This window comes from Hippichthys cyanospilos, chromosome 7, assembly GCF_059441005.1.
Source record: "Hippichthys cyanospilos isolate Australia breed blue-spotted pipefish chromosome 7, RoL_Hcya_1.0, whole genome shotgun sequence".
In the NCBI taxonomy this organism is placed as follows: Eukaryota; Metazoa; Chordata; class Actinopteri; order Syngnathiformes; family Syngnathidae; genus Hippichthys; species Hippichthys cyanospilos.
In genome coordinates this window covers 1,518,798-1,533,851 of record NC_142375.1, presented here as the reverse complement: position 1 = coordinate 1,533,851, position 15,054 = coordinate 1,518,798, and the positions used below count along the sequence as shown (strand labels likewise).

The 15,054-nt window shown below is 41.5% G+C and overlaps 1 protein-coding gene and 1 long non-coding RNA gene across 9 annotated transcripts in view; one reads left to right on the top strand and one right to left on the bottom strand.

Moving 5' to 3' along the window:
* Positions 1-1,181, top strand: part of LOC148420603 (uncharacterized) — a 14,177-nt gene extending 12,996 nt beyond the window's left edge. The window contains exon 3 of the long non-coding RNA XR_015866069.1: positions 86-1,181. This is a non-coding gene — a long non-coding RNA (uncharacterized LOC148420603). The remainder of the gene's footprint in view (positions 1-85) is intronic.
* Positions 607-15,054, bottom strand: vap (vascular associated protein). Of its 8 annotated transcripts, none has more exons than XM_088418654.1 (12): positions 13,959-15,054; positions 10,733-12,448; positions 10,436-10,582; positions 10,260-10,348; positions 8,874-8,932; positions 8,631-8,794; positions 7,450-7,518; positions 6,713-6,875; positions 6,427-6,618; positions 4,172-4,390; positions 1,602-1,761; positions 607-828 (listed from the first exon to the last, which is right to left on the bottom strand). In XM_088418654.1, the coding sequence occupies exons 1-12, from the start codon at positions 14,023-14,025 to the stop codon at positions 754-756; spliced, it is 3,120 nt and encodes a 1,039-aa protein (XP_088274780.1). In that variant the 5' UTR covers positions 14,026-15,054; the 3' UTR covers positions 607-753. The 8 variants fall into 8 exon arrangements, with proteins under 8 accessions (XP_088274780.1, XP_088274781.1, XP_088274782.1 ...); XM_088418655.1 differs by having other exon boundaries at positions 10,766-12,448; XM_088418656.1 differs by having other exon boundaries at positions 10,436-10,579; positions 10,766-12,448; positions 13,959-15,053.

Here is a 15,054-nt window from a genome sequence, read left to right as displayed (position 1 = left end):
ATGCAATCAGTATATTGGTAGATTAGGACAAATGTTTTTTGATACTGTTGGTTGTGAAGAAGAGAAATTTATGCCTCTCAAACAGCTGCAAGAAAGACACAGGCCCATGACCAGACCAACGGGACTTTTGTGACCCGACCGGTCGCTCTTGATGTTTCTGAGAAAGCAGATACCAGCATGAACTCTAAACTGCATTTCTCATGATCAGAAACCGATTGTTTACATTGTTGCAAAATGCCTCCTCCAGCCTTTCAGGGCAACAATGACTTTTGTACCTAGGGCTAACCCAAATGAATAAATGAGGAGTGTAAAGGATCTGTGACCAAACTGGAACAAGCTTTCCAAAGGTGAAGGTTCCTATCCACTCTCCTTGCGAGAAAAAGTTTGTTGTCTTCTCTCTGCTTTGTTGCTAATTAAATGTTCTAGGTTGCCTGGCCTAACCAAGATTTTGGCTCCACTTTTTTGTAATTATTATACATATTTATGTTTTCATTCCGATATTGTACACAATGGCCTAATATGTTACTGCATTTTAACATCCGCTATGATGGTGGTCCATGGAGAGCCAAGTAGTTTTTTTAGGAAGTACTTAGAAAACCACTCTGATAAGGGTTCTTTAACAGTGTTTATTGAAAATGCAATGGCTCACTCTCTCTCTCTCTCTCTGTCACTCACACACAGAGACATGCACACACACACACACACACACACACGCACACACAGAAACAGAGCTTTTGAAGGGTGTGTTTGGAGTCAGGCGGTCGAGCTGCGGTTCAGGTCCAGAAGCTCCATGCCCTCGCAATACGAGTGCGGCCTTGATGCCCCGGCCTGAACAAGAAAAGACGCTAAGCTAACGTAGCCTAGCTCCACTCAGCCCACACAGTTTAAAAAAAAAAAGCAGTTTTTACAGTACTGGCAACTTTTTCTACATTTACCGTAAATAATGTCTTAATACAGTTGTTAATGGTATGTAAGTATTTAACAGTACTTTTCTGGCAACCAAGTTGCCTGTACCCTTAAATTACAGCAATACATTTTCTAAAAAATTACATTTGAGGTAAAAAAAAACAAAACAAAACATTGATATTGTGGATTTTGCACAGTACATCTTGTAATCGTGAAATCAACAGTTGCAATACATTTTTCTGGATGTAGAATATGTGTTATCATAATTTAACCGTACTTTTCTTTTGATTTTACACAGTATATTTTGAAATTGTTAAATCAACAGTATCGATAACATTTTTTACCATAAATGCTGAAAATGCGTTACTGTAATTTCATGGAACTTTTCGAGCAACCAAGTTACCAGTATGGAGGTGAAGGTTCCTTAATGTAAAATTCCTATAACGTAAAAACCACTTTACATTATATATATATATATATATATATATATATATATATATATATATATATATATATATATATATATATATATATATTAATGTGCATATACAGTGCAGCAGAGGATGTAAACATAATGAAAAAAGTATGGGAAGTGATTGGCAAAAAATGTGGCATTGATGAAAATGTGGAAATTCTGCAAAAGCCTTAAACATTTGGAATTTGGAAGGGGGGAGATGGGGGAAAATGGTACTCACAGCCTGGGGGCTACGGGGGGGTGGGGCCAGCTGGCACAGTAGCGGGAAGGGCGTCCATTGGATAGGCTCCAGTGGCCAGCTGCACACCGAAAGGTCGCTCGCCTTGCCCGAGTCCAGCACGCCGCCATCGCCCATGCTGCCATGCCAACCGTACTGGGAGCTGTAAAACATGCATTTCACTTTTTTTACGAGGGATTTTACATTGGACAGATGCTGGATTAAGTCCCTAATTTTGATTTGAGATTGAAAAATGTGAATTCTGATTTTTGCTCAATCCAACATCACACTTAGAAATGGAACATTTCCAGTAAGGGATCCCCTGCTATAGACACAGAAAACAGAGATTTCAGGTTCTCCCTCAAGGCAACATCTGATCTAATCAGGGATTTAACATTGCAACAGCTCTTTGAAATGAGATTACCGACTCTGAAAGTATCACCTGATTTAGACATACTAGAAAAGAGACTGTCCCTGACAGATTTAAAACTGTCATTTCTGACTGTTCCTGACTGCAACATCTCACTTAAAAATTTGGTTTTTGATCCTGAAACATCACCTAATTTAATCATATAAAACAGGGATTCCAGACAAGTTTTGAATGCAACATCTCACTTTAGATGAGTAGATTTCTGACTGCAAAGACATCACCTGATTTAGACATAGAAAACAGATTTCAGACGGTCCACGAAGGCAAAACTTGATTTAGGAAGACATTTAAAACTGTAATTCCTGACAGTCCTGACTGCAACATCCCACTTAGAAATGAGATTTGTAACTCTGAAGGCATCATCTGATTTAAAGATAGAAAACAGATTCCAGACAGCCTCTGATGGAGAAAACAAAATTTAAACTGTCCCTGAAGGCAACGCTTGTTTGAGGGAGATATATACATTTTGTGACCTCAGACCATTCTCAAAGGCAACACGTGATTTAGCCTCCAAAACAGAAAACTGGGATTTTTGATCTTTACTGAAAGCAACAATACATAGTAAGATTTCTGACAACATTGAAGACATCACCTGATTTAGACATAGAAAACAGATTTTAGACGGTCCACGAAGGCAAAACTTGATTTAGGAAGACATTTAAAACTGTAATTCCTGACAGTCCTGACTGCAACATCCCACTTAGAAATGAGATTTGTAACTCTGAAGGCATCATCTGATTTAAAGATAGAAAACAGATTCCAGACAGCCTCTGATGGAGAAAACAAAATTTAAACTGTCCCTGAAGGCAACGCTTGTTTGAGGGAGATATATACATTTTGTGACCTCAGACCATTCTCAAAGGCAACACGTGATTTAGCCTCCAAAACAGAAAACTGGGATTTTTGATCTTTACTGAAAGCAACAATACATAGTAAGATTTCTGACAACATTGAAGACATTACCTGACTTAGACTGAAAAAATAAATTTTAAAGCGCTCTTGAATGCAACATTTCATTAAACTCATGGAAGGAAAACTGTTGTTTCTGATCATTGCTGAAGGTCAGTCATAAATTAGAAATGACATTTTTCTGACTGTCTCTGAATGCATCACCAGATTGAGTCACAGAAAGAAATTTCTTACTGTCCCCGAAAAAACATCTGACATAAACAGATGGGAAACAAAAATTTTAGAGTTTGACTGTCCCTGAAGCTAGCCTTAGATGAGATAAAGTTTGTGACTTCAGATTGTCCCGAAAGGTAGCAACAAACGTGTCTGAAGGCAACGCCTGATTTAGACCGATGGAAAAACAAAACAGACAATACCTGAGGCAGATGTATGACTTTGGTGCAGAGATAAAGATTATAACCTCAGACTGTCCCTAAAAGCATCAGCTAGACCACAGGTGTCAAACTCAAGGCCCGGGGGCCAGATCCGGCCCGCCACATCAATTTATGTGGCCCGCGAGATCCTGATCAAACCAAGTTTCTGGTTAAAATACTAGATTTGCAAGTTGCCCTCAACATTTAAAAATGTGGGGGTAAAAATAACAAGCACTTTGTGTTCCCAATATCTCTTTTGAACAGTTTTTACCGGGCTCTTATTTCAAAACTAGTTAGAAGTATGACAAACACACCTAAAATTGATTTGATTTCACAATCATACCAGCCCTCTGACAAAAAATATAACTACAATGCGGCCCCCGATAAATATGAGTTAGACACCCCTGAGCTAGACTCCTACACTGAAAAATGGGATATTTGTTCCGATTTTAGACTCCAAGACTGAGAAGTAGAAATTTCTCTAGGCTGCTTAAAGAAACCCCCGATTGAGACTCCTGAACTGCAAAGTGTGAGTTTCTGAAGGCAACAAAGGACTCACAGGGCGATTCCAACACATATGCCGTGCTCCGCTCAGCCATGATCCACCGTGGGCCGTCAACTTTACGCAAAACTTGAAAAATCTGGTCTATCTCATCAATGCCACAGTTTAGAAGGCACCAAATAGGAAAAAGAATGTTCAAACGACGTGAAAAGCGAGATTTCAGACTATCCCTGAAGGCAACATCTGATTGAGATATTGAAAACTTGAAAAAAAAATGCAGACAAAGTCTCCAAAAGGCTCAATTTGTATGCAGGCGTACCTTTCAGGGGAGACGATGTTGAGGTGGGTAGAGTAGGCGGAAGTGAATGATAAGGTGTCGTCGTGGTAGCAGCAGGGCCGGTCCAGGGCTCGCATGTGCAGCAACTCGTCGGAGCGCGTGAACGCCTGATTGTCCATGGAGTCAGCAGAAGCGGCCGATGACACCGAACGCGGCCAGAAGCGAGAAGAGAGTTCGTCGAAATGGTTGAAGCTCCGGTAGCTGAAAACCAAAACGCAATTATGGCCACTGGGTGACATAACAATTAATGGCACATTTGTTTGGAAGTTTATGTATTCAAATCAGTGCATTTCTCTCTCTCTCTCTCTCTCTCTCTCTCTCTCTCTCTCTCTCTCTATATATATATATATATATATATATATATATATATATATATATATATATATATATATTTTTTTATATATATATATATATATATATATATATATATATATATATATATATATATATATATATATATATATATATAAATAATACACATAAAAATGGATATACAAATATATATATATATATATATATATATATATATATATATATATATATATATATATATATATATATATATATATATATATATATAAAATGTGTGTACAGTGGGCCCCCTGTTACGAACTTAATCCGTTCAGCGGCTATGCTCGTTACTCGAATTGTCCGTAAGACGGGCAATCCAAACCTATGTTAATTAGTGAATGCGTGCAACGTGTGGAAAAATCTTAGGCAAAAACATCACGGCTTTATACACATATTTACAAATTAGTAACAATCTACTGTGCAGTTAAATAACAAATATACAAAGGAAAAATGACATTTACCTTTGGGGCGACGTGACTTGAGCTGGTGGTGGGTAGAGGCGGAGGGGAGCAGAGACGAACCCGCAGATTTTTTTTTTTTCTCAAACGAGAACTTTTCTTAAATGAGAACATATTACCGGCAATTTCCTTCTCTTTAATCCATGATAGAAGAAGCCTCTCCATTTTGTTGTCGACCGAGGTCCGTCCCCTAGCAAGGAAAGTCTTGCCCTTAGAAGATTGCCGAGCGGTTACGGCCATACTCACTAGCAAGGTTAACTATGCGTGCGCCTCCGTATTTTTTTATTATCTCCTGCTTCGTTTCTATTGTCATCACTTACTTCTTCCTTTACAGCCACTTGCAATTTTAGAAGCCATGTCTAACAGATAAAGTTTGCAAAGTATTCACAACACACCGACCAGCTCGATGACGGCGTTCGGCCAATAGCATATCGGCATTTCTGTGACTGAGACCGTGACTGTGACCTTAATCGACCAATGGCATATATTGGCATCTCCGTGATTGAGACCGTGACTGAGACCGTGACTGTGACTGCCTTAATTGACCAATAGCATATCGACATTTCCGTGACATGCGAGAAAAGTTGTTTTTGTTGATGCAGCAAAGCGGAAAAAATAGTGTGGACACACTGACCGGCATTATGGATGGTTCGTAAGACGAAAGGTTTGTGCGTAAGAGGGGGACAAAAAAAACGCCGCGGTTCGCGTCGTAAGATAAAAAATACGTAAAACAGGGAGTTCGTAAAGCGGGGGCCCACTGTGTATATATATATATATATATATATATATATATATATATATATATATATATATATATATATATATACTATATATATATATACACACGTCTATATCTATTTGAAACCATTTCAATTCTATTCTATTTTGATTATTCTTCACATTTTAATTCATAATTGTTTTAATGTTAATAATAACCACAAATTGAGCAGCCCTTCCAATTTTTTTGTATAGGGTATGTATGTATGTATGTATAGGGTACCTATGTACTATAACAAAGGCGCTCTATTTTATTCTATTCTTTTCCATTCCATTCTATTCTATTCTGGAGTTATGAAGTTGCAAAAATGGAACCTTCCTGAACCCAAAACGAAATTCTTTCAAAAAATAAGCTGCGATTGGCTGGCAACCAGTTCAGGGTGTCATCCGCCTACTGACTGAAGCAAGCTGGGATAGGCATCAGCTAGCCTGCGACCCTTGTGAAGATAAGTGGCTCCAAAAAATGGATGGACGAATCATTTAACAGTGACGTAAATTAGGGGATGTTAATGATGAATAATGCAAAATAAGCAATAACAACTCTTAAAGAGAGCAAGCTAGTGACAGATTGACAGTACTGGGTGCAGTACTGGGTGCCACTACCACCTGGATGATTGGAGTGTAACAGCATGCTGGTGCCTTGCCGGGTACCTGCTGCGGGTCTGGTCCACCTTGGCCTGGATAAGAGCGGCCCGGTAGCGTCTGACGGCCACCAGGGCCAGCGACGTTACCACGCCCACAGCCAGCGCCAGGATGGAGGCGCACGTGCACACCAGGCGGGCCCGCGTCATGCGCACATTGCAACGCGAACCCATGAACCAAAAGTCATCCCCCGCCAGGCAGCTGACCACCCGCCGAAAGAAGAAAGTAAGGATCGAGGGAACGAAGGCCTTCAAACAGGACGTGCACGTACATAAGCGTGTGTGTGTGTTCCTACCGACAAAGAGGAAGTTGACTGGGGTGGTGCGTGCAGACGCCGTGATGATGGCAGAATTTAAAGTGGCAGACGGACGAGCAGCCGTAGCGGGCACCGGGCCGAGATACACATCGGAAGCCTGCAGGACACTCCAGCAGCCAGTCGCAAACGTCCGCCTGCACCCCTGCTCCACACACACAGGCAACATCTTTCTATCTTAGTGGGCACCATAACATGGCGTTTCCTGGCCCTTAACCAATCATTGCCTGACTCTAACCTCAAGCGAAATCCAATTCCAACTTCAAACCCAGTCTTGGCCCACAAAAAACTGGGACTAGCGGCCCCACCAAGACTTGTTCACAAAGACACTGTAAAAGGTTAATGCTGTACAAAGTACAGTGGGCCCCCGTGTTACTGGATTAATCCGTTCCGCGGTTGGGCTTGTAAGTGCTTAGTCTAATAAGTGCTACGTTTATATAATATACATGTATAAAATCAGAAAAAATCATAAATAAAAATTATAGGAAGGATTTATTTACCTTTGAGTGGCGCTTGTTTTGCACATATTCCCTAGTAAGGGTAGCCTAGGCTAGGCTAGCTTCGTATTTCTCGATTATCTCCAGCATCGTTTCCATATAAATCATCTTCTTACTTCTCTCTCTTTAACATCACTAGAAATCTTGGGACCCATGGCTAACCCATTCAAGTTGTAATTAAGCAGTAAAATGCACCATAAATATGGTTTTGTAACCACTCACGATAGAACAAAGCTTTTCCATTCCACCATTTTGAAACGAGTGAGGCCGACCAAAAGCAGACCAGCATCTCTGTGAGGAGACAACGACCAATAGCAGACCAGCATTGTCGTAACGCGTTGTGCAATTACCTAAAAACGCCTGCAGATAGAGACAAAACAACACAAATACAGCCAACCCCCTAGGGTCATGAGATTTGTTTTTGTTGCAAAAAAGGGAAAAATCCAGTAAAGAGGGGATGAAAAAAACTCAGTATTTCACATCGCAACATGAAAAAAACGTAAGCCAGGGACGCTGTAACATGGGGGTCCCCTATATTTAACAGTTTTTGGAAGTTGATTTAAATTGCTTTTTTTCTTTTACAGACATTGAGAAGGAGTTAAAAGTTTTGGGCATACAAATACAAATTTTTCCGATAATAATCTTGCTTACAGTCTGCACGGTGAGTGTGTGTGTGGGGGGGCGGGGTGGTGCAAAAGGTTTCCGCTTTCCTGGGGGGCTTTGCAAAATAAAATTGAAAAGCACTGCCACAAGAGTGCTCACAGGCACAAGATTAAAAGTTTTGTGTGTGTAGTTTTAAGCATTTTCCCCCCATAATGCCGACCCATTAAAGGCTACGCCCTTAGTATTTAGCCTACTTGTGTGTTGGAAGTGAATGCTGGGCTATACATCCAGGTTATTTGTCATTTTCAACATTAAATATTTAATTTTCAGCTAAATCTGTTTTACAAAAGTAGCAGAATGCTGGACGGGTGATTTGCAAGACCGTTTGCAATCATTACTACAGTACTTATTTCTTTGCGTGCCGTTCATAAAAATGTTTTTGCAATTGAATGAGTTGTGACATGTATGCAGGTTATGCACTAGGTATGATTAGGTTTACATTATAACTAATTTGAAATCGATTTCCACAGGATCGTTTTTTTTGTTTCTATAAATCAAACTTCAAATAATCGTTTGTTGGGTTTATGACTTCAACTAAAATCAATTACATTTTTAATCAACCAAAATGAATGGTGATAATTGAGATTTATATTCTGGGGCCGTAATAAATTGCCTTTACAAACCGATTGTATTACCAAGTAAAGTTTCTTTCTTTTCAAATGAAGAGCAAATCATTTGGAACATAAAGCAACTTCTGGCTAAATAGTGTTTTGCGCTCATTTTTTGAATGGAGATCTCACCTCCCAGCGTGATGTTGAGCACCTTGGAGCCTCTGAAGCTCCTCCCCTGGCGCACGGCCTGTTCCAGTGCCGTCTGGCGTAGCAGCGTGGAGGCTCCTGAGACGGAGAGCCACTGCAGAGAGCCCGCACTGTCGAACTCGAGCAGCATCTGCACAGCGCGGCCACTGTAAGCGGGACGGAGAAAAAAAAACATAAACGTTGGCTAAGAGTGGCGCTAATTATATGTTCGCCACGAGCACTCGCCTGCCCCACACGCCCAATATCCGGCTGAACCCCGGCGCCCTCTGAAGGTAAGGCTCCACCTGCAACATGGACAAAGTGATCGGCAAGCGTCCAATCCACAAACTTTAAACCCCCATTTACTCTTTCCACTAGTCCTGACTAGCACATTGAAGACATGACAGGAACAGTACATTTTCTTTTCAATTCAGAGCAAATTAAATGGAACATGAAGGAACTTTTAGCTAAATTGTGTCACAGTGACTCCTTTGCAAAACACTGAGTTGCCGACATTCCGACAAGCACATCACAGTTGTGACAGAAACAGAATATTCATTTTGAATTAAGAGACAATTGGAACATGTACGACTGTGTTTTATAGTGATGAATTTGCTTATTGCTAAATTGTGTTTAAGTGACTCTTTGCAAAAGACTCAGGTAAAAAAATTGTGACTTGCATATTGTGCTCTGACAGGAACAGTACATTTTCTTTCCAAATTAACAGTGAATTAAATGGGACATGAAGCAACTTATTTTATACTGAGTCCTCTGTAAAACACTCAGTTGAAACATCCCGACTAGCACATCGCTGCTATGACAGGAACAGTATATTTTCTTTTCAAATTAAGAGCAAATTAAATGAAACATGAAGCAACTTGTTTAATGGCAACTCCTTTGCAAAATGGTCAGTTGAAAGATTTCAACCAGCACATCACAGCTGTGAGTGGAATATTACATCTTTTCAAAATAAGAGCAAATTAAGTGGAATATGAAGAAACGTATTGCTAAATTGTGTTTAAGTGACTCCTTTGCAAAAGACACACTTAAAAAAATCGTGATTGGCACATTGCGCTATGACAGCAACAGTACATTTTATGAAATGGAAAATTAAATGGAACATGAAGCAACTTATTTTATAGTGACTTATAGTAACTTTGTTAAACGCTGAGTTGAAGTGTCATAACTAGCACATCGCAGCTGTGACTGGAATATTGCATTATCTTTTCAAATTAAGAGCAAATTAAATGAAGAAACCTATTACTAAATTGTGTTCAAGTGACTCCTTTGCAAAAAGACTTAGTTAAAAAATTGTGACTGCCACATCGCGCAGTGACAGGAAAAGTACCTTCTTTACAAATTAAGAGCAAATTAAATAGAACATGAAGCAACTTATTTCAGTGACTCCTTTGCAAAACACTCATCTGAAAAGTCACAACTAGCGCATCACTCCGTGACCGGAACATGACGTTTTCTTTTCAAATGAAGAGTAAATCAAATAGAACAAGAAGCAACTAAAAGTAGTTTTGATGACTGTTTAGCAGAACACGCTGTTTTCTATGACAAATACGTCAGCCCACTTGCCATGGCTTCATTCGTTAAAGGAATGGACGCCACCATCCCACAACCCACCCAGGCGCTCGTGTCCTCCTCCAGTCTGGGACCGGAAGCTGAGCTGGCCTGGTCCACGACGATCTGCAGCAGCAGCTCAATGGAGTCCACTATACAAAAGCACAAAACTAAGACATAAGTCAATCATACCCACACGGAGACAAGATCCACATGGACACAATGAGACACAATCAGACCTTTGATGGTGGCTGGTTGGTCTGGTACCACATAGACTTTTGGTATGCGAGATGTCGCCGGACTCACAGGGGTGGAAGCAGACTGGGCCTCTGCGATCAGCTGCTGGGTAATCATGGTGCCGCTGCCCCCCTGAATACCTTTTTCTACTGATGGGAAAATGAAGATTATTATTGAGAAAATGAGATTATTATTATTTTCTTTTTTAATCTCCTCTAGATGGTGCTTTTGCTTTAAAGATAAAGATTAGTTCAATGCATCTACATTACAAAGAACTCCAAACAGCAAACCAAAAAAACCTGTTTCACAAGGCTTCATTTTGCCGGCTTGACCTGTTTCCTCGGGCGGGAACGTTTCAGGTGTGATCAACGGTGTGGACGGGGATGTGTAGGCCCAAGCCAGGACGTCCAGGATGGATGGAGACACAAAAGAAGGACTCTTAAGGGTTGCTGGCGCAAGTGTCGTGTAGTGGTTATCATCCGTGTTCTGGGTGGCCCCAAAACCAGTGGTTGTCATGGATACTGCATGGACCAGGTGTCTGGATATTCCCGTTCTATCGTGGGAGCCCCCTAAGATGAAGACCCCTACCCAAGGTGTGTGTCCAAGTCTTACTTCCTCTGAGCTGGACAAGTGCTGAACTCTTCCAGATGCCAAAACGGCGCTTGCATTAGGCAAGTTCTCTGTCCCAAACCGGAAACCCCTTAAGTACTGATCCCCTGTCTGAGACGTGTATGAGGACGGTCCAGAAACATCTCGAGACGCTACTGTCGTGCTCATCGGAAGCCAGCGTCTGGTCGTCCCTGTCCTGCCTTCACCGCTCAGAACCTCAACCTGAGGCAAGTACCTTGGCATGTTTGTTCCGTCTGGGAAGTTGAAGTTTACAAAGCCTTCAGATGCAGTTAAAGTGTTTAAGTGAGGCAAGTGTCCTCGTGTTCCCGCCGGGTCCTCAGGGCCCTCTAAGCCCAAGAACCCTTCAGATGTGGTCACAGTTCTCATGCGGGGTGAGAGTCCACCCATTCCTGTCCAATCCTCAGAGGCCCCTTGGCCCAAGAACCCCCCTTGAGGCGTGAATCTGGGCGTTCCTGCTGTTGCTTGTGTGTTCCGAACCTCTCCAGATGCCAAAACGGTAAATGCATGGGACAACTGTCCAGGTGTTCCCACCCCTATCTCAGAGAAATCCAAGCTTTGGTCTTTAGAGTTAGACAATGTAAGGACCCCCCCTGAGGGCAACATTGTGCGTGAGTGATTGTACTCTCCTGCTGCTTCTGGGAAGCCCTCCAACCCAGGGATTCCCACCTGGGTGCCAAAACCGTGTCTTTTCATTCCAACCGCCGAGTCCCCAAAATTTAAGAACCTTCCAGACTCTGTGCTTGTTCGTGACGTGGGTCTGGACACTCTCGTCTCATTCCCCAACATTGAGAAGTTCTGTATCCTTCCAGACACAATGATGGTTTCAGTGGTGGCCCAAGTAACCCCTATGACATCCAGTAGTCGTGTGGGTCTTAGTTTAGTTTGATGCAAATCCCTTTGGGACCATGCGGATCCCGAAACCGGGTCTGAAGTGAGTTTTCTAAATACTTCCATTCCACTTAATTTCCGACTGCGGTTCTGTAGAAAAACTGTCTCCGTGAAACGAGCAGGGGTCACCTGCAGGGCAAAACCTCTCGTAGATGACGTCACAGGTGGAAAAGTGACCTGCCCAGAGGTGTGAGACCCATGCGTCCCTACTGGCATTCCTGGATATGTTTGGGTGTTTCGGGCCAGCACCGCAATCTCAGGAAGACTGGTGACAGATGTTTCCGCTCCATTGTTCCCAACTTCCTCAGGAAACTTAAAAGCTTTGCTATCAGGTCTGCCAGACGGGGCGAGTGGCGTGGCGGGACCAGACTCCAATCCAGATCCTCTGTAGCGCCCTTTTGTACTTGTATGATTGGACTTGGCCTGAATCGGACTGGGGAAGTTGCTGCTGGAATGTGGGATGGGAGTTGCATCATCCTCTGTGTAATTCCATGGCACTGCAGGACCATGACATGCAAACAGAGTCATGAAGGGCATTTAGAACAAAGCTTCTGTGACAACACAACATCCTCCACATACGAGCCATGACAAAAACTTTCCAGAACTATTGGACTTTTCCAAAGGAGGTCATGTTATTTAGCCTGTTAGTGGAGCCTCGTGACCCAGGTGGGTCATGCAGACCCAATCTCGGACCAGCGGGCAACCATTTTCCTTCAGGGGAGCATCAAAGTCTGCTTGGTAACAAATCACGGAACAGCTGTGACTTTTATATTTCATGTTCTTCTGTGCTTCCGGATCAAAAATTATTTAAAAAATATTTTCCACTTTTTCTAGCTTGATGATGTGTGAGACAATTAAATAGACTCAATGGAATAAGTAAGCGCTTATTGTTCCCGAGCTGTAAATACAGTACATTTCAAAAGAAATACCAGATTGATAATTTAGTCTTAGTCTGTGGTCTTTTTTATTTATTTATTTTTACGTTTTCGTCTGGACTCCCCACTTAATAATTTTATTTGCATCCAACTGTATATATATATATATATATATATATATATATATATATATATATATATATATATATATATATATATATATATACATGCGGGTGTGCGGGACTGAGGATGCGAGGAGCAAGGAAGCCAGGAGGGGATGTGCTCAAAAATATGGTTTTAATGAACAAAAGATGGCAGGAACAAAAACAGCCAAAAACTGGGCAAAGTACAAAAGGAACGAGAAGACGCAAAACTAAACTTACGAGGGGAGGTCAATCTCTGAACCTCCGTTGCGTCTGCGTCCCTTGTTTCTCGAGTTTTTCCCGAGTTTCCTGAGTTTGTTCTTATCGTATTTATTTGGCCGTCTCGTAGTTGTTTCCCTCAGTTGTTACTTTGCTTCGTGAATATTTTCTGCGCTTTCTTTTGTCGTTACTTTTTCTCCCCTCGAGCCCTTTTTTTGAGCACCTTATTTTGTTACTTGTTTTTGGCACAATTTTCGACGTCGCCGTCCTGTTGGTTCCGCCCCTGTCGTTTTTTAAAATTTTATTTATTCTCTATTCCTGGTCGCGTGTTACGTGCTCCTTTTGTTATTAAATTTAATCCTCATTTGTTACTTTGTGTTCAGTCTCTGTGAGGTCCATACACGCCCATTATCTCCGGTGTCGCAAAGCATCACATATATATATATATATATATATATATATATATATATATATATATATATATATATATATATATATATATATATATATATATATATATATATATATATATATAAACAAACAATCTATATTGCTTTATTACGTCCGACTCTAACCGAAAGAAGTAACCGAAAAAGATGGAAAATTGGATTTAATCTTCAGTATTGATATTTACAAATTTAACTGTGATTTTTTTTTTCTTTTTTAAGAAATGATCAAAAATGTGTTTTTGAGGGCAAAACGAGGCATTTGCGCCTGGAGCTGCGTGCTTACCCGGGTTAGGGTTAGGGTTAGGGCACGCAGGTGCTTACCCGTTGTTGTGGATGTTGCGATAGCCGCGGCGCAGACGACGAACAAGAAACAGACTCGGAGCTGCATCTCGGCTTCCCTCCACACATGTCAGCCGGAAAGGATGCCTCCAAAATGGGCACAGCACCTTCGCGAGTCAACCTTCCCCTTCCCCGTTCCACTTAGCTGCTGGGCTGGTTGCTTCTTCTCAATCTTCCTCTAAATGAGAGGAGTCCAAATTGGGGGTAGGGGCTTCGGGTGGGGGCGGGGCGTTCCCGACAGCAAATACACACACATACACACACACACACACACACACTCACACACGCTCACGCACACACAGACAAAACAAGACACACGAGGGGCTGAGCCCACAAGTCGCCTGAAATCCAATCACGGTCTGGTCCGATATTTGTGGCTGTAGAAATTCTCCGGACACACATTTGGAATCTCACATCGTGGACTTGCTTCGAGTTCAGAGCAAATTCTTTGCACTGCTTTACGGTGTTTTGCAAATGGTAGTTTTCTTTATAATATTGGCGATGCAGAGCATTTGGGCAAGGCAACTGTCTGCCGAGCGATAAGAGAAGTGTCGCTGGCACTCAAACATTTGCTCCACAATTTTGAAGTGTTCCCCGGGAACAAACCTTTAAAAAAATAATTAAGGAGAAATTCTACAGGATTGCAGGTGACTGATATGGCAATATCATTCTGTTGAAGTTGACAACCACATTTTAAATTGTATTCTGTTACTGACATAATGCTGTAACCTCTGACTTGGATCAGGAATACGGTTTTATTTTGTAGGACGTCTTCATAGTCCCATTGTGGTGAAGGACTCAGGCATCTTGGTTGGATAAAGATTTGTTCTATAGTTTCATACTGGTAATGTTCACACTAACTCAGTCAAGATGGCGAGTGCCCACATGGCCTTTTGTTCTTCCTTTAAACCCCTGTATCTCCTCTACTACTCAAATTACATGTCTGTGGCAAACACTCATTGGTTAAGAGGTCAGATGGTCAGGGGTCCAGCAACCCCCAGTCTCAAGGCAGACCCAAAAGGCATGCCTTTGTCTTTTTTTTTTTTTTACTTTTTCTGACTTAGAAAAATCACACTGA